Source organism: Capsella rubella, unplaced genomic scaffold (genome assembly GCF_000375325.1).
Source record: "Capsella rubella cultivar Monte Gargano unplaced genomic scaffold, Caprub1_0 scaffold_1, whole genome shotgun sequence".
Taxonomy (NCBI): domain Eukaryota; kingdom Viridiplantae; phylum Streptophyta; class Magnoliopsida; order Brassicales; family Brassicaceae; genus Capsella; species Capsella rubella.
In genome coordinates, this window is record NW_006238923.1 from 7,569,301 (window position 1) to 7,593,843 (window position 24,543).

General features: G+C 38.4%; 5 protein-coding genes across 8 annotated transcripts; 3 read left to right on the forward strand and 2 right to left on the reverse strand.

Moving 5' to 3' along the window:
- Positions 1 to 54: 54 nt before the first annotated feature.
- LOC17898179 (NAD kinase 2, chloroplastic) lies at positions 55 to 4,486 on the forward strand. Its single transcript, XM_006303832.2, has 8 exons — positions 55 to 485; positions 821 to 2,665; positions 2,777 to 2,898; positions 2,988 to 3,129; positions 3,216 to 3,440; positions 3,553 to 3,627; positions 3,791 to 3,892; positions 4,048 to 4,486. The coding sequence occupies exons 1-8, from the start codon at positions 246 to 248 to the stop codon at positions 4,249 to 4,251; spliced, it is 2,955 nt and encodes a 984-aa protein (XP_006303894.1). The 5' UTR covers positions 55 to 245; the 3' UTR covers positions 4,252 to 4,486.
- A 183-nt stretch (positions 4,487 to 4,669) lies between these two features.
- On the reverse strand, positions 4,670 to 13,006 carry LOC17899134 (protein translocase subunit SECA2, chloroplastic). Of its 3 annotated transcripts, XM_023789063.1 has the most exons (32): positions 12,722 to 13,004; positions 12,319 to 12,453; positions 12,164 to 12,233; positions 11,991 to 12,055; positions 11,759 to 11,879; positions 11,483 to 11,574; positions 11,325 to 11,390; positions 11,169 to 11,233; positions 11,018 to 11,105; positions 10,777 to 10,842; positions 10,560 to 10,675; positions 10,006 to 10,096; positions 9,768 to 9,851; positions 9,582 to 9,674; positions 9,377 to 9,472; positions 9,186 to 9,271; positions 8,783 to 8,861; positions 8,577 to 8,690; positions 8,326 to 8,421; positions 8,143 to 8,206; positions 7,753 to 8,042; positions 7,400 to 7,455; positions 7,102 to 7,219; positions 6,919 to 6,999; positions 6,540 to 6,619; positions 6,329 to 6,383; positions 6,132 to 6,201; positions 5,842 to 6,031; positions 5,620 to 5,743; positions 5,427 to 5,501; positions 5,154 to 5,339; positions 4,670 to 4,951 (listed from the first exon to the last, which is right to left on the reverse strand). In XM_023789063.1, exons 1-31 carry the CDS (start codon positions 12,902 to 12,904, stop codon positions 5,175 to 5,177), a joined length of 3,174 nt encoding a protein of 1,057 aa, XP_023644831.1. In that variant the 5' UTR covers positions 12,905 to 13,004; the 3' UTR covers positions 4,670 to 4,951; positions 5,154 to 5,174. The 3 variants fall into 3 exon arrangements, with proteins under 3 accessions (XP_023644831.1, XP_023644832.1, XP_023644833.1); XM_023789064.1 differs by lacking the exon at positions 11,325 to 11,390; XM_023789065.1 differs by lacking the exons at positions 4,670 to 4,951; positions 5,154 to 5,339; positions 5,427 to 5,501; positions 5,620 to 5,743 and having other exon boundaries at positions 5,901 to 6,031; positions 6,132 to 6,146; positions 12,722 to 13,006.
- Positions 13,007 to 13,120: 114 nt separating this feature from the next.
- LOC111832495 lies at positions 13,121 to 16,583 on the reverse strand. Its single transcript, XM_023789066.1, has 7 exons — positions 14,872 to 16,583; positions 14,696 to 14,751; positions 14,232 to 14,504; positions 13,916 to 14,152; positions 13,696 to 13,815; positions 13,424 to 13,552; positions 13,121 to 13,336 (listed from the first exon to the last, which is right to left on the reverse strand). Exons 1-7 carry the CDS (start codon positions 16,463 to 16,465, stop codon positions 13,316 to 13,318), a joined length of 2,430 nt encoding a protein of 809 aa, XP_023644834.1. The 5' UTR covers positions 16,466 to 16,583; the 3' UTR covers positions 13,121 to 13,315.
- Positions 16,584 to 16,967: 384 nt separating this feature from the next.
- Positions 16,968 to 20,785, forward strand: LOC17897355 (auxilin-related protein 2). 2 transcript variants are annotated; one of them, XM_006307127.2, is made up of 9 exons: positions 16,970 to 17,895; positions 18,094 to 18,305; positions 18,400 to 18,614; positions 18,711 to 18,825; positions 18,906 to 19,003; positions 19,396 to 19,461; positions 19,697 to 19,786; positions 19,890 to 20,066; positions 20,318 to 20,785. In XM_006307127.2, exons 1-9 carry the CDS (start codon positions 17,273 to 17,275, stop codon positions 20,354 to 20,356), a joined length of 1,635 nt encoding a protein of 544 aa, XP_006307189.1. In that variant the 5' UTR covers positions 16,970 to 17,272; the 3' UTR covers positions 20,357 to 20,785. The 2 variants fall into 2 exon arrangements, with proteins under 2 accessions (XP_023645501.1, XP_006307189.1); XM_023789733.1 differs by lacking the exon at positions 19,396 to 19,461 and having other exon boundaries at positions 16,968 to 17,895.
- A 1,137-nt stretch (positions 20,786 to 21,922) lies between these two features.
- On the forward strand, positions 21,923 to 24,424 carry LOC111832607. Its single transcript, XM_023790007.1, has one exon. It carries the CDS (start codon positions 22,106 to 22,108, stop codon positions 24,224 to 24,226), a length of 2,121 nt encoding a protein of 706 aa, XP_023645775.1. The 5' UTR covers positions 21,923 to 22,105; the 3' UTR covers positions 24,227 to 24,424.
- Positions 24,425 to 24,543: the final 119 nt, after the last annotated feature.

A 24,543-nucleotide genomic window follows, 5' to 3' on the forward strand; every position in this document is an offset into this window, starting at 1 on the left:
AAAATAATCAGAGTGTTGAGGTTTCCTCTTGAGAGGATTTGGGCGCGTGGAGTGCACGCTATTGCTCAAGTGTCAACCGAGTCACAATCAAAGTGGAAGGTAAGCACAAGTTTTAATTGGAACCTCTTCGGCCATGAAGAGGACGAATCCACGAGGTCCACCAAATTCCTGCAAACTTCCAAAACTTGATCTCAAAATATCAACATTATCCGCCACTAAGCTGAAGCGGCTTTCGAGTTTCTCTCATGTTCCTATGCTCTTTCCCTTGTCACGTTCCTCACTTCGTCGTCATGAGTCGGCTTTCTCCCGCCACCGGAATCTCTTCCCGCCTTCACTGCTCCGTTGATTGGAGTTCCGATGGACGATTACTTCCGTTCGGGTTCAGATTTCGGAGAAATGATATCCCGTTTAAACGCCGCTTGAGATTTGTGATCAGAGCGCAGCTGTCTGAGGCCTTTTCTCCCGATTTGGGTTTGGATTCTCAGGTTACTTGCTTCTTCTTTCCACTTCCTTCTTTGTCTTCTTGTTCGATCAATTTACTTAAGCGAGAGAGACAAGAGTTTGCGAGTATATTCTTAGTTTAGAATTCTATATTCACCTTTGCAACTATGGCTGCTGTGAAGCTGGTTTTGTATTTCTGAGGATCTTTAGATTATCGAATCATTTGCTGATCAGAGTTATTTAATAGTATTCCGAAGGAAATTAGCTGTTTTCACATTTTTTTTAAAATGCATTAGGTGTACTCTAAATTATTGATTTGTGCTTCTTTTTGTTGTTGTTATGAACTGGTCGACTGACTTCATTCACTTTGATATTTAAGGCTGTGAAGTCCCGTGATACATCAAACCTGCCTTGGATTGGTCCAGTTCCAGGGGACATTGCTGAGGTCGAGGCATATTGTAGGATTTTTAGATCAGCTGAGCGGCTACATGGAGCTTTGATGGAAACATTGTGCAACCCTGTGACTGGTGAATGTCGGGTACCTTATGATTTTTCACCTGAAGAAAAACCACTTTTGGAGGACAAAATTGTATCAGTGCTTGGTTGTATATTATCTCTTTTAAACAAAGGAAGGAAAGAAATTCTCTCTGGGAGGTCATCTTCTATGAATTCATTTGATTTGGATGATGTTGGGGTTGCAGAGGAATCGCTTCCACCACTTGCTGTTTTCAGGGGTGAAATGAAACGCTGTTGTGAAAGCTTACACATTGCCCTCGAGAATTACCTGACTCCCGATGATGAAAGAAGTGACATTGTCTGGAGGAAATTACAGAAGCTTAAAAATGTCTGCTATGACGCAGGTTTTCCACGCAGTGATAATTATCCTTGCCAAACACTTTTTGCTAATTGGGACCCTATTTACTCGCCAAATGTGAAAGAGGATATTGATTCCTACGAGTCTGAGATTGCCTTTTGGAGGGGAGGACAGGTTACCCAGGAAGGATTGAAGTGGTTGATCGAAAATGGATTTAAAACAATTGTTGACCTGAGAGCTGAAAACGTCAAGGATACATTTTATCAGGCAGCACTTGATGATGCAATTTCCCTTGGGAAAATTACAATGGTGCAAATTCCAGTTGAAGTCAGGATGGCCCCTAAAGCTCAGCAGGTCGAGTTGTTTGCTTCTATTGTATCAGATAGCAGCAAAAGGCCGATATACGTTCACAGTAAAGAAGGTGTTTGGAGAACGTCAGCAATGGTTTCTAGGTGGAAGCAGTACATGACACGTCCGATCACGAAGGAAATTCCAGTTTCAGAAGAGTCAAAGCGTCGGGAGGTTTCTGAAACTAAGCTTGGATTAAATGTAGTATCTGGTAAGGGAGTACCTGATGAACATACTGATAAAGTCTCTGAAATCAGCGAGGTTGATAGTAGATCTGCTTTAAACCAGAACAAAGAATCTGGAAGCAATGAGGAAGATACATCTGCATCAGATTTTAATATGGTGAGCGATCCTCTTAAATCTCAAGTTCCACCAGGCAATATTTTTTCGAGAAAAGAAATGTCTAAATTCCTGAGGAGCAAAAGTATTGCTCCTGCTGGTTATCTTAGTAATCCTTCCAAAAAATTGGGAACAGTGCCAACTCCTCAATTTTCATATACTGGTGTGACAAACGGAAATCAGATGTTATATACAGATTCCGTAAGAGGACTTGCAGAGACAGGAAACTCCAATGGGACCCTTCTTCCTACAAGTTCGAAAAGTTCAGATTTTGGCAATGGCAAGTTTTCAAATGGAAATGTGCATGCTTCTGATCACACAAAAAGTATATCCTACAACAGGGGAAATGGCTTATCTGCAGAGCCTATAGTTGTGCCTTCTAGTGATAACTTAAGCCGCGCTGTAGGTTCCCATTCTGTTCGAGAGTCTCAGAGAAACAATAGTGCTTCTTCCTCAGACTCCAGTGATGATGAAGCTGGAGCTATTGAGGGAAATATGTGTGCTTCTGCCACTGGAGTAGTAAGGGTGCAGTCGAGAAAGAAAGCAGAGATGTTCTTGGTCCGAACTGATGGAGTGTCTTGTACAAGGGAAAAGGTGACAGAATCATCTCTAGCCTTCACACATCCAAGTACTCAACAACAGATGCTTCTTTGGAAAACTACCCCCAAAACAGTTTTACTGTTGAAGAAGCTCGGGTTGGAACTGATGGAGGAAGCTAAGGAGGTAAACGCTGTACTTTTTAAATCTAAAAAATCTGTTTTCTTTGTTTTGCATTAAGGTTGCCTTAAATGTAGGAAGTCCATGAAAAGTTATTGTTCTTTCAAATTTGTTTAGGCTGCATCTTTCTTGTATCACCAAGAGAAGATGAATGTTCTGGTGGAACCTGAGGTGCATGATGTATTTGCCAGGATTCCAGGGTTTGGCTTTGTCCAGACCTTTTACATTCAGGACACGAGGTACAAAAATAGTTAAGTAGACATCAGTGACCAATCAATCATCAATGGCACAATTATGATTGGCTTTGTTTGCTTTGTTTGAAAATCAGCGATCTCCATGAAAGGGTTGATTTTGTGGCATGCTTAGGGGGAGATGGGGTGATATTACATGCATCAAACTTGTTCAAAGGAGCAGTCCCTCCCGTAGTTTCATTTAATCTGGGGTCCCTTGGATTTCTCACTTCACATCCAGTAAGCCTTTTGACATTCCATTTCTTAACTATGTCTAAGTATTCTTTTTCTTTTTGACAGCCTTCGTATATTAATTTCCTTTGTAGTTTGAGGACTTCAGGCAAGACCTTAAACGAGTCATCCATGGGAATAACACACTAGATGGGGTTTATATAACTCTTCGAATGCGTCTTCGTTGTGAAATCTATCGTAAAGGCAAAGCGATGCCTGGTAAAGTGTTTGATGTTCTGAACGAGATTGTTGTTGATAGAGGATCCAACCCATACCTTTCTAAAATCGAATGTTATGAGCACGACCGTCTTATCACGAAGGTTTGTACAAAATCTTTAAACAGACGAGAACATCTCAGTGGTTGTGTAAAAACTTTCCCCGCATGGATTAATTTCCCTGCTCGTGTGTGTTGACGAATAAATGCTTTTATAGGTACAAGGTGATGGAGTTATCGTAGCCACTCCTACAGGAAGTACTGCTTATTCTACAGCAGCAGGAGGTTCCATGGTTAGTTATTCAACTTAAGAGTTACTTTCAACTCTGCATTGCATACCAAAAAAGAAGTTCTCTGGGATGTCTGAGAACTATATAGCTGTTCATAATACAAAAATAATGACCATGAGTGTGAAAACCTTTTCTATTTGACATTTATAAAATCTGAAAATGGCAGGTGCATCCAAACGTTCCTTGCATGTTGTTCACTCCAATCTGCCCACATTCCCTATCGTTCAGACCAGTTATACTTCCAGATTCTGCAAAACTTGAGTTAAAGGTAAAGACTTCAAACACAACCACAACTTGGTACTTTTTAAACCTGTAGAGCTATACTCTTTTGCTGTTAAGTAGTTAAACCACCCAAGCCCATGAGTAAGACCACATGTGTTAAGCTGTTTGGAATGCTGAGAAATCTCTCTTAAACGAAAACAGATTCCAGATGATGCTCGAAGCAATGCATGGGTTTCGTTTGATGGAAAAAGAAGACAACAACTTTCAAGGGGAGATTCGGTGAGAATATACATGAGCGAACATCCACTCCCAACTGTCAACAAATCTGATCAAACCGGTGATTGGTTTAGAAGCTTAATTCGTTGCTTAAACTGGAATGAGCGTCTTGATCAAAAGGCTCTTTGATGATTGATTCATTCATATCAAGCCATCAGCACATACATAAACATAGGGTCACAGGTCTGTTTGTATTCAGCCCTCCCTCTTTACTGTACAGAATCATAATCTCTATAATTCACTACAGTATTCACAAGGGAAGCCATTATAATTTGACTGCTGAAAAAATGTTCACTTATTCTTCATTAGTCAATTTTTTTCCCCCTCAGATAATAAAATTATCACAGTGTGTGTACAGTAAGTATATTAGATATTGCCCTCATTCAACTTTGCGAAACAGACTCCAGCACTTTCAAAGTGGATTAAGAGAGAATTTGATTTCCCTAATTCTATATAAAAACCATGCGTATTCAAAACAAACAGCAGATTTCACCAATATTTCTTGTGGAGTTTTTGCTTATTATGCTTTCTGCGTCTTCGCCAAACGTTTCAACGAGCAATCAATCATATTATACGCATCATGTTGTGATATGGCAGATAAATACTTCTCTGTGATAATAAAATTTACATCACAATGATCGACAATATACAGTGATACTTTACACTCACTTTCCTATCATCAAGAAAACAAGAGTGTGCATCTACCCGGTACGCCACTCCATAACCATTAGGTTCAGTGTTCGGCTTGGTCTTCCAAACTTTGGTCTACTTACACAGACCAGACTGTTCAGTGTGTTTTACCGATGTGAAATTTCGTCTGGTTAAATACCTGTGAGAGACAAGAGTTCTCATTAGTATATGTAGGGAGCGAAATGCAGAAGAAGACAAGAAGTTGTTAAGATATCAGTGTTATCTGGAACATGGGGAATGAAGCACACTGATAGATGTTGATCATTATTTCTAACGTCCACATCACATTTAGTTTCAATTTTAAAGCATGATGGAATTCAAACTTGAGCATTAATGGGTACCTCAGCCTAAAACGTCGAGTCTTATGATATGAATAATTCTTGGGAATCCATTGGCGATGACCAGTACTGCAATATTGATTCTATGGTTAGCCTTCTGGTTGCACTTAGCATTGAGATGAAAAACCGACATCCATCAATCTTATATTCTTCGAGAGGGTTTCTATGCGCAAAACTTCTGACATTCACCTGTTGACATTGAGGTTTAACATGAGTATCAGACAGATAGAAACCGGAAGAAACAAACAAAAAACAGATTAGGATCACTGTCCTTACCGCTGAGCTGAGTTTATTCATGTTCACAAGATGATCTCTCCAATAGCAATCCAATGTCTTTAATAGAACTGCTCTCTATTTCCAAGAAAGTAAAATCGATCAGACTTTGTACTGTCAATCATGTGTATATATGCAGAGAGACTTTATACTGTCAATCATGTGTATAGACGCAGAGAGATAAATAAACATGTACCTCTATTTCTTTTATGTATCCATCATCAAAGCCAGATTCTTGAACAACAGTCAAGTATGAGGCAATCAAATAATCACCGAGGAACTTACGGAGAAGATTAATTGATGTTCGGTACCTCCCACTCCTACAGACGATATTCTTAAAGAGTTAAACACATGGTCTTTCTCAATATACACAGGTCCACACAATATAAACAAAGATGTAATTACTTTTAGTACTCACCCCGTCAAGTCATCAGAGCAGATATCGAGCCAACGTCGTAGAGAAGAATTCTTTCTGCGAATTCCCCTGAAAACGTTTGGAGGTTTTGGCAAGTGCGGAAGGTAAAAGTCTTCCATATCTATTGAACTAGTCTCATGCAGGTTTTCAAGGGACTGTAACATGGTTACTTCTGTGACTCCAGAAAATGAATCTGATAGAGCTTATTGTTAGATCTCATGAGAGAGAGAGGGGTATTTTTTCTCAAGAAGCAAGATTTATGCAATAAATGGAAAACAAAGAAACAAGCTTACCATCCAGTAGGCTTCCTGTAATAGCCATAAACTCTTTCAATAACTTGGCTAAGCTCCAGTATCTTGGATGCTACCACAAGAGATCAAATATTAAGATATGAACATTACAGCAAAAGTTGACAATATACTCTTTTTAGAGAAAAATGCATGCAATGATTCCAATTTGGCAGATTTTACTGGATAAGTGTTTTATTTACCTTCTGTGGATTAGAATTTCCAACGACGATTTCATCTACAACAGCTTGCATATATCTGAGAAATGACAATAATGAAGCTAACTCAGTGAGATCTCAAACCCAAGAGTCAGGGGTTGAAAAACAATGTACATGAAACACTTGCTAAACTTTAAATGTCCATGGATTTCTTTCACATGGACAAAACAAAGGTAACCGCAAGTGTGGTGCTTACTGGAATATATGTTGGGAGCAACTTTCGTTTTCTCCCGTCAAAAGTAGTTGCCTTAGATCATAGACATGCTTCCTTTGAACCTAAAGAAGAAGAAAATAAAATGGTTGATTTAGATAGCGGTGTATCTCACAAAAATTATAAACCTCTAAATAGAACCATGTATGCTATGAACTACAAATAATACAAACTTAAATTGGTGAACCGATAGCATCGTCTGGGAGACAATTATAGTATACTAGGAATGAAAAAACGAAAAAGTGTGCTACAAAGTAAAGAGAAAACAGCTTTAGTTTTTCAAACTTATAATCATGGTATTAGAAATTATATTTCCACATTGTTAAGATGCCGATCCAGTAAAAATAATTGGCAAAACTGGTACCTCTAGCACTTCATCAAACTCGACCAGGCTTTTTCTTATACCAAAGAAGTATTTCTCTGCATTAATTTGGAGAGCTAGAAGCTACAATGCCGTACGAGATGAGCCAGGTTAGCAGAAATACACAATTTTGCTAAGGATAACCAATGAGGAACTAGAAAGAAAATAAAACAATGAACTACTTACCTGTTTCACTATTGTGTCACCTTCAATTGGTAAATCTTCATCGTTTGTAATCTTTGATATAAGTCTCACAGCCCACTCAGTATCAAAATTAAACTTCTGGAACATCTCATCTTGCAAGCTGAAGCAAATTAACGGTAATATTAACTTAAGCATGTTGTATAGAAAAGGCTGGTAAATTCCCAAAAAAAAAAACAGATTGATGCAAAATTCATAATATCAAAGCATTAAAGTCTTTTGTGTAAGTAACTTTGTTAATACAGAGAGGTTTCCAGTTCAGGAGAATAATTGATGTGATTACCTTACCATAAACCGCGTGGATCCTGGATCCCCTTGCCTTCCAGCTCGGCCCCGAAGCTATAAAAGATAATAGGAAGTTTTGGATGCAAGGTCTCTATCATCTTTACAATAAAATTATAATACTGTATTTCCCTCATAAAAAGAACAATGATTATGTACTTATTTTCTCATCATACTACTTTTCTGGATAGTAACCCGGGAAACATATTTATAAAGGTTCGCAAGTCAATACAATATAGTGGAAATGAAAGGTTAGGAAAGATTTTGCTTAAGTACCTAAAACTAATATTTAAATCAGCACATATGATTCAAACAAGTAGCATCCAGACAGACACAGCAGAACTAGTAGCTTACCTGGTTATCAATCCTCCGAGACTCATGCAAAGATGTCCCAATCACATGAAGGCCTCCAAGCCTCTTCACTTCAGACCCTTCATGCAGGCAATGGGCCTCACAGTCCTTTAAGACGGACAGATAAGCCAGAGCAATTGCAGGGCCTAATGGGTACATTTCTGACTGCTCGTTGACAAGATTCTGCAGTTTCACAGGATCCATAGTCTGGCTTTTCTCCAACGATTCTGTAATCACAGACTTTGCCTGTTTCCTTGTCCAGCTTTTACTTTCACTTTTGCCAACATATTTTGCTGAGTCAATTGATTCCAACGAAGAAACTAAACATCAAACATAATCCACAGAGTGTGTGCACAAGTTCATAAAATAAGTGTTGGAAGAGAAGAGGCAAACCCATAAGTGCAGCTCTGGCTAGTAAAGCTAATGATGATGGTCCCACTTTTATTTTTGACAATACCTGAGACGATTCACAGGACAGTCCAATTATTTTACAATGGGACAGAAGAATAGGATAAATGATCTTCTGATCTTTATTCTTAATATGACATCACAATATGAATCTTTTGCAAGTAATACCTTCTGTGATAACTCATTATCGTCAAGATTATCAGCCAAAATTTCAGTCGTAAGATATGAAAGGATGCTATCTTCTATAATTTCCCTTGCAAGCATCTGAAAGATTAAATCCACAAGCAAAGCAGGTGCATGTTGAGCAGCACAAAAAAAAAAAAAAAAAAAAAAAAAATACACAGCTAGAAGCTCCACGAAGACAATCAACTGCAGGTCAGAAGAACATCTTGTAAAAACAAAGGAGTTAGCCAATATACCTTCGGATTTCCTCCCAGAATAATGTCAGTTCCCCTACCAGCCATATTTGTAGAAATGGTGATGGCATATTTCCTTCCTGCTTGGGCTATAAAATCAGCTTCCCTGGCAGCATACTGAATGAAGAAACAAACATAATATTAGAAATAGCTGACATCATTTGAACGATGTTGCTTTTACTATGAAGAGGGACGAGTTTCAGTATCACCTTGGGTCGGGCATTGAGGACATTGTGAGGTATACCCCATTCTTTCAGCAGTTCGGATAAATATTCAGAATTCTCTACACTGCAGAATGACGCTAACTTGTTATATAAGAAAAAATAATGTATTTTAAAAGTACATCTTCTTATGTAGTCCTCCTTGGTTAATTATAAGTTCTGACAACATAAACCACACTCGATAAAGAAATTCAACATGTACGTACATGTGTCAATGTTTTAAGAATATCGAAGAAAAGAGGAACTGAATCTTTCTTCTGTATTTTCTTCTTTTTATTGACATCAGGACATAGAGATATATTCTGAAATCCTGAATAAATATGCCTAAGTCTATGCATGCAAAAGATCCTGAAATGGTTTTACAAAAACCGGTTTAGTCACATGGAGCTACCTTGTTGTTCCTACTAAAACAGGTCGACCTTGCCCAAACATATCTTCAACTTCTCGACGAACATGTTCCCATTTACCCCGAGCAGTCTAGCATGCATCATACCAGATGGATGAACGAGAAGGCACACTTTATCTAAATATTAGCAATGAGACGAAAGTTGCAAACAGAAATCTAGTTTTAAGGATGCTTACCGCGAAAGCTTGTATTGGTAGATCGATTCGAATATTTGACAAATTTGTAGGAACTTCAATAACAGGTATTTGAAACATTTTCAAAAACTCTTTTTCCTACAAGAAGGTGAAAAAACACGTGTCTCAAACTACTTTGTGAAGTCAAGAACATGATACGAATGAAACAATTTAAGAAGGTGGGTCAAGTGTATCCCCATGTACATACTTCTGTTTTTGCTGTCCCAGTCATCCCAGAGAGCTTTGGATAGAGTTTAAAAAGTGACTGATAGGTAATTTGAGCCACAACAATCGAATCAGCCTGCGATCAAAGAGTTACCGTCATGAACATGAAAGTTTTTGAAGCATAATTTTTACATTACAAATTTACAACTTATGCGTCCGGGTGACAGACCTGAATCTCTAGACCTTCTTTAGCCTCGACAGCCTGGTGAATTCCTTCAGACCATCTCCTTTTATCTTCAACTCTTCCAGTCAACTGAAAAAAAAAATGAAATCCTTTATTTACTCAAATCCTCATACTTTCTTAAATAAAATAAGATACAAATGAAACTACATAACAATTACTAGCTACCTCATGTCAATTTATAACATGAAAAATTGAATACAATTTATGCCAAATCTACTTGTACCTCATTGATTATAAGTGCTTTCCCATCTCTCACAATATATTGGACATCCCGCTTGTAAAATTCTTTAGCTTTTAAAGCATTCATAACAAACCTGCAATAATCAAAATATTCAATAAACAGGGATCCGAAAAACAGCACTGAAGCTTTGCATTAAATATGAGAACACACTTATTTCGAAACAGGAAAAAGACTACTATCTGTAAGAACATGATAGGATTGTGAATATGAAAACAGATCCGAAACAGTTTCTTACTGGAAAATTTTATAAAATATTATAAGCGGATGCCCTAATAATCAAGATTAGGCTGTCTTCTAAGATATTCAGCATTATTTTATGTAAGAAAATGGTAGCCTGCCATTCTGTATTCAACCATAAGCCATTTACGAGCAACAACTGTACAGCATTTTTACCCCATTTCTTCATCAATAACTGGCCAAACATATAAACTATGACAGCTAAATCTTAGAAGTCATACTACCGAAAGCCAACCACCGAAGTTCTACATAACGATATGGAAGCACTGAGAATATCAGCAATAGTAACAAGGACATACCTTGCCCATGGATCATTTTCGTCCCATAAATCAGCCGTCTCAAGAGCCATTTCAGCAAGAGATATACCTTCTTCAGTGAGTTCCACTGAGTTTTCTTTCAGTTCAGCTTTGTAATGCTATTAACAAGATTTTTAAATATCATTTTAGGAATCCACTTCCTCAATTAAAAATTAAATGCTCGCAATAAAACAACTGAAAAGGAAACGAAAAGACTCACAATATCCTTTACGAGAAGTTCAGCCACTTTAGCAGCAACTGGATATCTTGCGGCATTTTCATTAGCCTATGAAAAAAAGTACAACAGAAAGGACCCATCATCGGTGAAATTGTGTCCGGAAGTTATTTTTTTTTATTTCTCTGCTGCATCTACCATTCTTAACTATATTTTAAATATAATTCAAATGCCTGAATCTCCAAGAATAATAAATTTCTAAGCTTATCAGAATGAACTGCATTACCTCACCACTTATCAGCAAAGGGTTTCTGCCTTCATCAATGAGGACTGAGTCCACTTCATCTACTATCGCAAAGTGAAATGGTTTTGGCCTGTGCATCATAAATTGTCACTATTGAACCAAAATAAGGAATGAAAATATATATGGGATCTACCATCTCATAACAAGTTGTTCACGGTTTGAAGTAAGGTTATCTCGTAGATAATCAAATCCAAGCTCCTGAGGTATGCAAAAATGTTGGTAGAAAGAGTTGAGAGATGAAAAAAAAATCTAATCCAAGTAGAAGATACAGTATGGATGAAATACTTACCGAGTTATTGGTGTATGTTATATCACAGCTATAGTTGAATTTTCTCTCTTCAGCTTTCATTCCTCTCTAATTATTGAATCCGTTTTAGAGTGAAATGCCATAACATTGCTACTTGAAAATCTAAAAGGTAAGATGCAAATAGTACCCGTGGAACCTACCTGAATGAGACCAACTGAAAGGCCTAAGAAGCGGTGAACACGACCCATCCATTCAGCATCACGCTGGGCCAGGTAATCATTCACAGTAACCACTGCAAATAGAAAATCAACACCAACAGTGTTAGCTAGATGTTAGATGATATATTCTTTATAGGTATATCATTTTCAAACAATATGTGGGAAAATTGTGGAAACCAGGCCATATATCTCACTTGCCTTCCTCAAAATTTTAGCAATTATCAAGTAGTAAGTAGCCAGAGAGAGTAAATAACATACCATGAACGCCCTCACCAGTTAATGCATTAAGATATGCAGCTAAGGTGGAGACTAGTGTTTTCCCTTCACCTGTCTTCATCTCCGCAATAGATCCATCATGAAGCACTCCTCCGCCAATTATCTGAAGCAGCAACTTAAAACGTTTATACCCAAAATCTCTCTTCAAGATAATAGAAATGCACCCCCAATAAATAGCATGAATTAGAATTTGAGAGTACAGATATCGACAGACCTGCACGTCAAAATGACGCATTCCAATCGTTCTCTTTGCAGCTTCTCGGACAACGGCAAATGCTTCTAGACAGGGAAAAACAAACAAACAAAAGTAAGAAAGTAATTGCATAGCTGTATTAAAAATGTATATTCTCAAGAGAAAAGTATTAACAAGTAAGATTTTGAGCAAACCAGCTTGCATATCTGCTAGGGAGTCCCCTCGCATTAATCTTTCTCGGAATTCAGCAGTTTTAGCTTTCAGCTTAAGGAGGAAAACAAACAAAAGTTAAAATACATTAAAGAATCATATCAAGAAATAAAAATCTCTCATGCATGATAAGTCAAACCTGTTCATCGGAAAGGCTTTGAATTTGTGGTTCAAGGGAATTGACAGACTGCACAAGACGATAGTAGTCCCGCACAACCCAATAATTCATGCTCGTAAAATCTTGTATATTCCTCTTCATACGACCCAAATTCCCCTAAAATATGGAAGAAAACGAAAATAAGTAAATAAAACATGAGGATAAGTAAAATACCACTGAGAATCTCGAGAAAGAAAAATTCACATCCCAAGCGCAGAGAAAGTATTTTAGTGATCACACATACACAATAATTTCCATGAGAGAAAAGAGACACGAGAAACAGCTAAAAGATACAGACGAGACAAATGATCGAACATTTGGTGTGCGTCAAGTACTGACAGAGTTTATCGTACTACAGAACTAAGAGTGTTGACGCACATCATACCATTAGGGAAGCAGAGACGACACAGCTTCTTCGAACAAGGTGACACCTCTGAATCGGCATGAAAGACCGAGGGAACAAAACACCAGATACGGGTTTTGTCCATGGAGACTGATTACTTCGAGACAAGAGGCAAGGGGTTGGCTGGCATGTATTAGGGCTCACAAAATTCGAAACAGAACCCATTATACAAATATTGCTTTGTTATAGCCACTTTCTCGTTGTGGTGGTTCCAGCCTCTGAAGAGTGTCTCCTTTCTCGTTCTTTGTTTCACTCCAAATGTTTTTGCCTTCGTTACGGTGGCGCTAAATTGATTGGCCCCAATATATAAAAGAATTATTTTTATTTCTCTTGAATAAATATTTCACTTTAAGTCCCTGATTATTTTAGACCCTTGCAATATGTCACTCAGCTTAAGAAATTATCTTTTCTTGTATTTGATTTAATATCAACGTATTTGCAAATTTGTGAATCACATATATACAGATGGGACGAAAAGATTCATATACACATGATTTTTTTTTAGATATACACAGCATCTATGGAGAAAACTAACTTATGGAAGAATGAAACTTCACGAGAAAATTGTAGTTTTTGTTAGCATCCACAATAGTATACCTGTAAAAAGGAGACAAAACTTATCTCGTCACAAACCATGAATGCAAAAAAAAGAAAAGAAAAATGCAGACAATTTGGACTAATCACCTTAATGGTTTTATCTGCAAACCCTGCAAAGAGCTTGCCTTCACAATATGACAAAGATGTGATTACTGATGCACATGGGATTGATCCAACGTGAGTACAGTCTAGTGATATCTCATCTCCTGACAATTCCTACAAACCGGTGTTCGGAAACCAATGTTAGGACTTAGGAGAATCATCCGGCATCAGATAGTGGGTAAATTCTTGATTTTCTTTTTCCAGTAAGATCTGTGGATTATTCGTCATTAGCTCGGGTATACAAACTAGTGGATTACCTGTACATTGATGGTTTTGTCCCAACCTCCAGTGAATAGCCATTTACCGTTCACGACAATGCTGAGAATTGCACCAATCTGTATTTTTGTAGACTTCATCAAAGTATCATCCCTCCATATCTGATGAAAGAATCATATAAGAGCCTAGGTCTAGAGACCGAGAATAAGATTGAAATGAAGCAAGTCAAGCTAAAGTGTTTTTTAAGGACAAATTTAAAACCTGTATATCTCCGTTTTGATAAGCTGCCACTAAGGTTTGATCGTCTGCAGCTAGAGACAGAATAGATCTCACAATACCTGGAGTCTCTTCCCCCAACACTGTCAACAAACTGTGGTCACTTAGACTCCACAATCTAACGGTTCCATCCCAACTTCCGCTGTATAGTACTCCATTTAGTACAACAAGCGTTGAGACTACAGATTTATGACCACTCATAGTACAAACCAGGCTTCCATCCTGTGACAACAATCATCTTCAATTTATAAAGGAAAATTTATCAAGAAAAGCTTTACAACTGTAAAGGAAAATTACTTACTTGCAATGACCAAGCTTTGATAGTGTTATCTCCACTGCCACTATACACATGCCCGTATTCTGAGTATGCCAATGCATGAATGCCAGTATATCGCCAGTCTTTTGGCTCGTACCACTTTCTTAGAGGCTGATCTTCCATAGGGACAGTGGTGCTCCATACAAAGATACCTCCTCCACCGTCACCACTGATACATACTGGTTTTGCTCCCTCGATGTGTATCACAGCCATTACTTTATCCTGATGACCTTTAAATGTATGCACATGGGAGAAGTCCTGCATATAGAATGTTATACATGAGCTAGAATTAGCGATTGTTACTACTCCTGATAAGGAGAAAAGTAAGTTGTAGAAACCTTGATTCTACAACTATAAGAGAACTGTTACCGAGCTAAAAAAACCTTGAACAAAAATCTATAAAGAATCTATCACTAACTTTATATATGAAATCATGATTGAATCTGTACCTTCAGAGACCATATAAGGATTGTTTTATCATATGAGGAGCTGAACAGAAACCCACCTATACAGAGAAAAGGGACATGAAGATGTATCATTAAAATAATACTCTTGGAAGGAAAATTGAGTATTATAAAATTGGTACAGTTTATAAAACAGTACACCATATTAGAAAAAGGTGTACCTCCAACCGCTAGAGCCGTGACAGAGTCTTGGTGTCCCCGAATGTCTTTAGATTTAACCTTTCCTTCTGAAAGTCTCCCAAGAAAATCTATGTCAACCTTACCCTCCTCTGCTTTTCCACCAGTTTTCATTCCAGGCGACGCTTCTTCCAATTCTTTTGATTCCACTTCTACCAGGTGACATAATTCACTTAGAGCCAAACAGAACTCTTTCCTTTTCCCAGGAATCTTCTTATGCAATCCACGCATAGAATTAAACCTAGGATTCATGACTAGGTCCCTGTTGCATTTCCATAGATCAGTCAAAACTGGACGAGCCTGAGGATCAATACAGCAACATTGACGAAGAATTTCAACCATCAATTTAAACTTCCCTTGGAGTTCAGATTCCAAACAAAGTTTCTCCGTAATACCTGTGTAGAGCACCAAGAGATCCTCAATACTCTCTTCACGTCCTTTTGCATCCACACTTTCAATCAGCTCCTTGGTAAACCGGTTTCCAAGACGAAGCTTAAGGAGAAGAAAACAAACTGGCCAAACATCAGCACTATATGAAACCAGAGATTTTGAGCTGTCATTTTTTACCAACATATTCTGTTCTTTCAACAATTCAAACAAAAACTCTGAGCTCATAAAAATCCCCTTCTGTAGTAATCCAACCAAAAGCGAATCCATTTCCGAAGCATCAACTGGTTTTCTCAAAGACTTAGTTTCTTCAGCGATAATGCGACACACATTCCTACCAGTTTCCATCAACTCAATCAAGTCAACATAAGCATTCTCAAATTCGTCAAACTTCACACAGGAAACGCTCAAACAGCCTGAGATCACCCCTTCCTTGTGCAGATTGAGAAGTGCCTCACATATTTGCATACCAACTATTCCTAAACGTGAAGCATCATCGTCAGTGAGACTATCGAATTCTTCCCACGGAAATTCAATAAGCTTCTCACCCACTAAATACAAAACCCCATTCTTCAAGTCACCCCACAAGCCAAAAACTTTAGAAACACCTCTCTGCATAATAGAGATGATCTTTTCAAGCTCATCTCTCTCCTCATCTTTCAACCCCCACAGACAACTCATCATCCTCTGGACATAACTATACTTGAGGACAGAATCACAATCATCAAGCTCGAACGAAGCAACCCGTAAAAGACTCACCTTCGAATCATTCTTCAGACTTCCAAATAAACGCGAAGATGAAGCAAGATCACTAATTTCACCCTCACCATTTTCTACGGAGACGGCGTCGTGCACTAGGATCCGATCCTTCCAAGTGGCGTAAAAGTCGTCAGACCATGATCGAGTGACAAATTCAACAGGTTTTTTAAAATTCCGACCAGATTCGAGCTTAATCTGAGAAACAGAAGGGAATAATCTGAGAAGATCGATGTTTTTGGGGAGAGCTGATGGTCCTTGAAGAGGAAACTTGACGAGAACAGTGCACGCAGGACATCGGATCGTATCCGGAAACTTCTTGGGAAGATTCGTTAAGCACTCTTCGCAAGCCGTGTGTCCGCAGGCGAGCACACGCGGAACTGAGCACTCGCCGTCGTACGACTGTAGACATACCGGACACTCCGGTGCCTCCATCACCTCTGATGATTCACTGAACAGCTGAGTTTATCCGACGACGTTTTACACTAAAACTAACACAGCGTTTAGTCCTGAGGGTAGTTCTGTAATACACATAATTTATCCTAAACCCCTTTTGTAATGGTATTAAAATAAAAATGTGTTATAAATTCTATATTTTATAACTGTGTTTTGATGTTTTATAAAATACGCTAATCACCATCAATAGATGGGCAGGTTGGAAAATTATATCGTATTGCTGGAATGCGGCTGTAATATCAAGATATCACAAAAGCACCAAAATATATATATATATACTATATGACTTATACATAATTAATTAAAACGAATTATTTTCCTTGATTAATGATTAATTTAATGTAATGGAATCGTTTTAGTTGATTTATTTTCCGATAAAAAATAAAATATAATTACGAAAAATATATAAAGGTAGGAAAAAAAAGGTAAGGTGGGAATTTTAAAAGCAAAGCCACCTGTCTCTCTGACCCACCCATTCATTTTTTGAGAGAGATTAATCAATCGTCGTCTTCTCCACACCGTCGGTGCGGTACCTCATCACGGATCAGTTTCTAGAAAGAGAGAGAAAGAGAGAGAGAGCCGATTTTGTTTTTCTAGATTCTCGTCCATTTTTCTCTCCTCCGATTTACCCTCTTCCCTATTCTAAAATTCCCCATTTTTACAAAAGATCCGTGATTTTTTTTGGTTTTTTTTCCTAGGATCGATCTGATTAGGGGTGTCTTTTAACATAGCTTGAACTTTTAGGGAAAGCGTGAAATTTTTTTTTTTATCGATTAATCGGCGGAAATGGACGAGTTTGGTGTTCTTACGGAACGTTACGGGATTAAGCCTCAAGGTAAATCTGCTCCGATGGCTGCTTCCAAGCGTTCTGGTAATAATAACCCTCCTAATAACAACAATGCTCAGAGCTGGAATTTCGCTACAGCTTCCTCCTCTGGTGTAAATGGGAAATCGAAATCGACCTCGTTTTCTGGTAATGGGTCTGTGTATGATGGTGACGATATTTTCTTTACCTCGAGCTCTACTAATATTAAGGGTTCGAATTCTTCTAGTGGGTTTGACGATTTTGATGTTTTCTCTGGGTTGAGCAAGTCAAAATCCTCTTTGAACGATAATTATAGCAAGTCTTCTTTGAACGATGATTTGTTGTTCTCCAATTTTGGGAATTCGGGAAATAAATCTTCTTCTCCCGCGGCTCAGGGTTTTGATGCTGATGACTTGTTTGGTGGTGTTATGCCTGGTTCGAATAGCTCTTCCGGTGTTAAGAATGATGATTTGTTTGGCTCATTCGCTTCATCTGAAAAGCAATATGCCACTGCCGTCGATGATCTGTTGGGTTTGGGGAAGAATGCAGCTGGTTATGATGGATTGATTCCCGGTTTTGGTGGAAGTACTCAGACTACTAGCAGGTTTGCTTTCGGTTTTAGTTTCCATCACATCATTCGATTTATTGTGTGAAATTTTTATGTCAGTCATGTATGGAATGTTCTAATGGCTCGTGAATGGCATTTGATATATCAGATCATATTTTTGTACAGGAAATTGCTCAGTGTTATGGTTTGAATTTTTCTGTTGTTGAGATATTTTGTTTTTGGTTGATTTTTCAGCAAGACTACCACATCGAACTTTGATGCTGCTGATCCGTTTGTGGTTCTAGAATCAACTACGTCTGCAGCACATTCTTCTTCTGGTCTGTTCGTGGATCCACTTGAAGAATTTGCTGCTTCTGTCAGTTCTCAGGGGAAAAAACCATCAAATATTTCACAGACTTCATCAAAACTTAAGCCTCCGCCTAAACCAACACAAAAAGTGGACAGAGGTTGATCTCTTTGATGAGTTAAATATATGTTGAATGAAAGTTTTTGTTTACCGTCTTCACTGTGCCCTAACTAGTTAAGGAATTCTTTCCACAGTTAAGAGTTCAGGAATGTCTTCAATAGACGAACTTGAAGACTTTGCTATGGGTACTATGCGACGTAGTGCCTCTGCTTCCGACACTGCTAGTAAATATAGAGAAGCTGAAGATGCTGGAACAAAGAAAAAAGAATTTGGTGTAGATGACCTTGACTCTTTTTTCAGCGCGGGGCCTCGGTCCAGCAGTGTGCCAAAGTCACGGACTACAACTGAAGTAAGATTGACTTTCGAGATATTGCCAAGTTCCATTTTATTATAAGAAAGAAAATGTTTTCTATAAGTGTATCCTTATTTTCTTTCTGATGCACAGACAACTCGCAAGCAAGCATTCAATGTGCCAAAAAAGACGGCTAATGGGGTTTCTAGTGTAAAGAAGCCTCCTCCTCCAGCAAATCTGGTGGATGACTTTTCTGCACTTTTTGGAGGTATATGTTGTAAAAACATGTATATTCCAGCAATTGCTTACTTTGGAGTTAGTTTCTAATAAATGTTTCCTTATCTTCAGAGGATCCTATGTTTAAACAATTCGAGGAAATCCCTGGGGAAACCGAAGAAAGAAGAAAGGCCAGATGGGATCGTGAACAGAGAACAAAGAGCCGTGTGGTATGTGTGGTTATTTTTGTTTTCTTTCAAATCTTCTTCTGCAACCCTTGATTCTTTTCCCTCTGCAACTGATGATGATATCTCATTTAGCTTAGTGCCGCTGTGAAAATCTATGATGATTTTTTTATGCTTGAAAGTAACCCCTTCACATTCAAAAGTTTAGTTAAGTTCCCTGCAGAATGTGTTTTGCCTTCATCAGGTTTTCCTTTATTTGATTAGATCTCCTGCTAACATGTCAAAATCAGCGCTTGTCATAACTGACTGGCTTGCTGCTACCAGTTTCTAGTTTAAGTTCTAATATACTTATTATTGCTGTCAATATTTAGCGTTTACTTGATTGTATATTTTGGTTCTAGATAACTTTACACATTTCAGTGCCTTATAAAATGTAGGCACAAGCTGTAGCTGATATGAATAACCGTGACCATCAATCTCGGATTGAACAAGAACAGAGAACTGTGAGTAATTCTTTTCTTGTCATTGAATCAATGAAATTGATGTTTGAATCTTCATTATCATAATACTTACTTATGGACAGTGAACATTTTTAGGTTTGTTAGTCTTCACTATGATAATACTGTTTTTGACAGTTATATATCCTTTCGTGGTTTTGTTTTTGAAATCTACAAATAGAGACTCTTTGTGGTGTGTTTCAATACCAACGATGGCATTCTTGTTAATCTTGTCTTTCAGATGATTTCTGAAACTGTTGATTCTGAGATAAGGCGATGGGCTACTGGAAAAGAAGGAAACATGCGTGCTCTGTTATCTTCCTTGCAAATTGTGAGTTGAAATTATGATATATAATTTAATGTTCTGTTGCATCTGTCCATTCATGTGCTCCTCTTGAGTTTACTGATATCCGGTTTCGTTTGAACGATGACAGGTACTCTGGCCCGGATGTGGTTGGGAGGCCGTTTCTCTAACAGATTTGATCACTTCGTCAGCAGTCAAGAAAGTATATAGAAAGGCAACGCTGTATGTCCATCCCGATAAAGTTCAGCAAAAAGGAGCCACGCTTGAACAAAAGTATATAGCCGAAAAGGTTTTTGACATTTTGAAGGTAATTTCTCAGTGGATCAATCTGAGCAGCTCTCTTTCTAGACTCTAATGTAGATGAATGTTGACAGAGTAATCTTGATGGTTTAGTTCCCTCCAAATAGATATCGGTAGATTCTTCATTGAAACATGTTTCAAAAATAATAATTGGTTGAAAGTGTCACTATGCTCGTAAGTTGAAGAAATCCGGTTAAGTTTCTCGTCTCTTTCATAGATCCACAAACCTTACCTCATCACTGATTTTGCATTGTACAGGAAGCTTGGAACAAGTTCAACAAAGAGGAGCTCTCATAATCCCATATGTCGTGGATCTAGCTGCCTCCATTTCAAGTTTGCTTGAGATCGACCCTGAAACGGGACTGATTACTTCTAGCAATGGATGATTAAGAGATAGAGACACATGAAGAGACTTAGTGCTTGTTTGTTTGCGTCTTTGTGCCACATAGTTTGTCTGTGAGTTTCTTTCTGTCTTTTCTTGTTTTTAATCTTCTTATCTCTAATTTTTCCATTGGCAATAACTTGTGATACTTGTCATCTTTCTGTACACTCAACCAAAAAAAAAAAAGAAAAAAAAATCATGGGGATGATATTGTGTAGCCCCAAAACCTCAATAGATTATATATATTTTAATGTTCTTATTATAATTAGCTATAGCGTCGAGATGAACCGCTGATGTTAATTTCATTTCCATGGAATAACAAAATGCTTTTGTTGGTATCTTCATCGATATGAATATTTTGGTTCATAATTAGCTTTGTAGCTCGATATATATATGATATTGATATATATATAAAGTTTTGGGGTTAGTATGATAATATATCTTTGTAACTCGATAATATATAAAAATCAAGCTATGATTGGGTTTAAGCAAAGCTCTACACTAAATAAATACCGACTTCGTTAAGATGAAAACTTGAAAGAACCTTGAGATATGAATACATCCATAAAGAGAAGTAATAGCAAGACGGATCCAAATTACGACAACTAGCATACGAAGATAATACTATCCAACCCATAAGAATCCATGGAACCAAGTAGACAATTACGACTTTGCTGCACCATACACTTAATAATTGGAGAGATGCATCTTCTAGGAATATTTTAATTTTCTTAAAGATCAGAGCTGTTCAAAACAAAATATATTTTCAGTAGCGACATTACGACACATAGTACTTATAAAATCACATAGGTGTGAAACAGTGTAACCTGAAGAAATGTTTAGAAACTTGGGGTAAAGCATATATAACTATATGTTTTTTATAATTATCATTACTATATAGTTTAGTACCTTCGCTATTTCAATGTGATTAATTAAATATTAGAAAAAAAAAACATACTAACTTTGTATGATTTAAGTACACTCAAATCTTCATAATTTATAAAACTAGAAAAAAAGTAATAATCCAACAAGGAAATGATAATACACTCTACAGCTATATTTACTGATAAATAAATTTTCACTAACAATAAAGTACTAGAATCCGCCATATCTTCTACCATTTTTACTACTTGTGAAAGTGATATTTCATTTGCTATATTCTTTTCCCAAAAGATAATTAACTAAATAAAACTAAGCATGTATGAATTTTGATTGAAATCGCTAGAAATCAGATTTATAGCAATATTGAAAAATTATGATATATATTTTCCATCAATATTCCAAGATTTTTATTTGCCTCAAATCATCATTACATCTAGATAGTGTCAAGATACTACTGTCTCGGAATGGTTCAAGTGTATGCTCATCCTTCAATTCAGATTGATATTTTCCCATTTCCAAAAATAAAAAGAGCTTTTATCATATCAATTATCATAACCGATAACAGAAAATATAGATTTTTATCAAAACATAAAGGAAACAAACCAAACCATGGCATGATTTTTTCTTTTATTTAATAAACAAAAATAGTAACTTCCCCAAATGGCTAAAATCAAAAGCCAATTTAATAGTCAACCTACGTGTCAATATCAACCACGTCATCACTTTCACCTATAAAACGTTCCCGCCCACTTGCATAATCCCAAAACAAAGAAGAGTAAACCATGAAACTAACCAACTCCACTCTCTTCTTCCTCATCTCTCTCTTCTGTTTATCTCCAGCTTCAGCTTCATCGAGCAAGCCTCAGGTTTCGGATGGCTCCACCATCTTGTTCACGACGATAGGGAGACCCACTTTCGAATTCGACATCTTCACCCTCCCCACAAACAAACGTCCACCGTCTCCCGCCGATGAGCACCGTCTCACCGATGGCACATCCATTAATTTCAACGGCCATTTCGCTTCTCCTTCACCGGCGCTTATCTCACTTCTACCCAACAACTCTCGTATTCAACCACAAGACTCGTCTCTTGTACATCTCATCTACGTTACCGAGAGATATGGAACTCCTACCTTGAACTACGACGTCGTTCATAACGATAACTCCGGATCTAGAGTTCGGGTTCCGTTATTTTCCGGCGAAAACCAACATAACGGCATGAGTGTAAACTCGATGAAAGATAAACCTGTTTTGAGTAACAAGTATCTCGTCTACGTGTCGACTCATGAGAACCCGGGTAAGCCAATGGCGAGTTGGGCTGCCGTTTACTCGACCGAGTTAAAGTCTAAGTCGACTAAGCGGTTGACACCACCTGGCATCGCTGATTTTTCTCCGGCTGTGTCTCCGTCTGGGAAATGGACCGCCGTGGCTTCGTTCGGAGAGAAAGGCTGGACTTGGAGCTTCATTGAGAAAGCGATCGGTTCAGACATCTACGTTTTTTTGACTCGTGATGGGACTCAGCGAGTCAAAGTGGTCGAGCAAGGTGGGTGGCCGAGCTGGGTCGACGATTCGACTATATATTTCCACCGTAAAAGCGACGACGGCTGGATCAGCGTGTACAGAGCGATTTTACCCAAAACTGGACCGGTTAACACCAAATCGGTTACGATTCAACGAGTCACACCACCTGGTCTTCACGCGTTCACACCCGCCGCGTCACCAAACAACAGCGACTTCATCGCGGTGGCTACAAGGAGGCCAGGATCAGACATCCGCCACGTGGAGCTCTTTGATTTAAAGAAGAAGGAGTTCGTCGAGTTGACTCGTCTCGTATCGCCGAAGAGTCATCACTTTAACCCGTTTCTCTCCCCTGACTCGTCCCGAGTGGGATACCATACCTGCAGAGGCGACGCAACTGGTCGGAAAACTCCTCGTAACCTCCTCCAGAACATTAGAACCACTTCCAACGACCTTTCTTTGTTCAGATTCGACGGTGCGTTCCCGACAATCTCACCTGAAGGTGATCGATTCGCGTTCCTCTCTTTCAAAGGCGTTTTCATTGTGAAATCAGACGGTTCAGGTCTACGTCAGATACTTCCACAGATGGGATTTGGAACAGTCTGGGATCCGGTTCGACGTGGAATCGTCTACACAAGCTCAGGTCCCGGTTTAGCTCCAGGGAAATCTCAAATCGATATTCTCGCTATTAACGTCGATGCAACAAATCCATCAACCGCCGTTAAGAAACTCACAACCTCCGGTCAGAACAACGCGTTCCCATGGCCATCACCTGACGGTAAACGTATCGTGTTCCGTTCTGCTCGGTCCGGTACCAAAAACCTTTACATAATGGATCTAGAGAAAGGTGAATCCGATGGTTTGTTCCGGTTAACCAGCGGAAACTGGAACGACACGATAGCTACTTGGTCACCAGACGGTAATTGGATTGTGTTTGCATCGAACCGGGAATTCCCCGGTACGTTGTTGATGAATTTGTACGTGATTCACCCGGATGGAACCGGTTTAAGGAAGCTGGCGCAGAACTTGACCGGTGGGGTATCGATGCATCCGATGTTTAGTCCCGACAGTAAGAGAATCGTGTTCACTTCCATTTATGCTGGAATCTCCGCGGAGCCGATCGCTACTCCGCATTTCAACGTACCGAGTAGTGAGATCTTCATGGTGAATTTGGACGGCTCTGGTTTGACGAGGCTAACCCACAACTCATTGGAAGATGGACCACCCATGTGGTTCCCCAAGATCAAGGCGACCGGTGATGTGGCTTGGCCTAAGAGGTTTGGGCCTAGCTGCTCTATCGAAGATTTCAAGACGCCCAACACGACCGGGAAAATGGAAGTGAATAAGCGGGCAACAATGTCAATGTGTGTTGTTCCTTCGCAATGATTCGTTTTGTAGAACAGTAGAAGTAAGTAACTTGTCAAGATGATATATCGTTTCAAGTATTGGGGTAGTTTATACAAAAACAAAACAAAAAAGTATTGGGGTAGCGTAACAAATAATATTCCTTGTAACATTTTCAATAATTTTTATAATAATACCAACATTTCATCTTAGAAATAAAAGAATCAACGGTTGCAATGATTGTAGTGTGCACCATCGCCCATGCTAGATGGACCAACCACTATTTTCTGAATACTGTATGTGGATAATTCGTATAATACAAAATAATATACTTTCGTCAGAAACGTTAACAAGTACAA

Excerpts from the sequence above, each read along its gene's own strand:
- LOC17898179 (XM_006303832.2), top strand. The coding sequence starts at position 246 with ATGTTCCTATGCTCTTTCCCTTGTCACGTTCCTCACTTCGTCGTCATG. Across the intron at positions 2,899-2,987 it reads TTTTACATTCAGGACACGAG|CGATCTCCATGAAAGGGTTG; the intron begins GTACAAAAATAG and ends TTTGAAAATCAG. Across the intron at positions 3,893-4,047 it reads CTGCAAAACTTGAGTTAAAG|ATTCCAGATGATGCTCGAAG; the intron begins GTAAAGACTTCA and ends AAACGAAAACAG.
- LOC17899134 (XM_023789063.1), bottom strand. The coding sequence starts at position 12,904 with ATGGGTTCTGTTTCGAATTTTGTGAGCCCTAATACATGCCAGCCAACC. Across the intron at positions 11,391-11,482 it reads TTTCAGTTGGTCTCATTCAG|AGAGGAATGAAAGCTGAAGA; the intron begins GTAGGTTCCACG and ends TTCAATAATTAG. Across the intron at positions 9,272-9,376 it reads TACCAATACAAGCTTTCGCG|ACTGCTCGGGGTAAATGGGA; the intron begins GTAAGCATCCTT and ends GATGCATGCTAG.
- LOC111832495 (XM_023789066.1), bottom strand. The coding sequence starts at position 16,465 with ATGGAGGCACCGGAGTGTCCGGTATGTCTACAGTCGTACGACGGCGAG. Across the intron at positions 14,505-14,695 it reads TCCTTATATGGTCTCTGAAG|GACTTCTCCCATGTGCATAC; the intron begins GTACAGATTCAA and ends TTCTATATGCAG. Across the intron at positions 13,816-13,915 it reads ATCAAAACGGAGATATACAG|ATATGGAGGGATGATACTTT; the intron begins GTTTTAAATTTG and ends TTCTTTCATCAG.
- LOC17897355 (XM_006307127.2), top strand. The coding sequence starts at position 17,273 with ATGGACGAGTTTGGTGTTCTTACGGAACGTTACGGGATTAAGCCTCAA. Across the intron at positions 17,896-18,093 it reads AGTACTCAGACTACTAGCAG|CAAGACTACCACATCGAACT; the intron begins GTTTGCTTTCGG and ends TTGATTTTTCAG. Across the intron at positions 19,004-19,395 it reads AGAGAACAAAGAGCCGTGTG|GCACAAGCTGTAGCTGATAT; the intron begins GTATGTGTGGTT and ends TATAAAATGTAG.
- LOC111832607 (XM_023790007.1), top strand. The coding sequence starts at position 22,106 with ATGAAACTAACCAACTCCACTCTCTTCTTCCTCATCTCTCTCTTCTGT.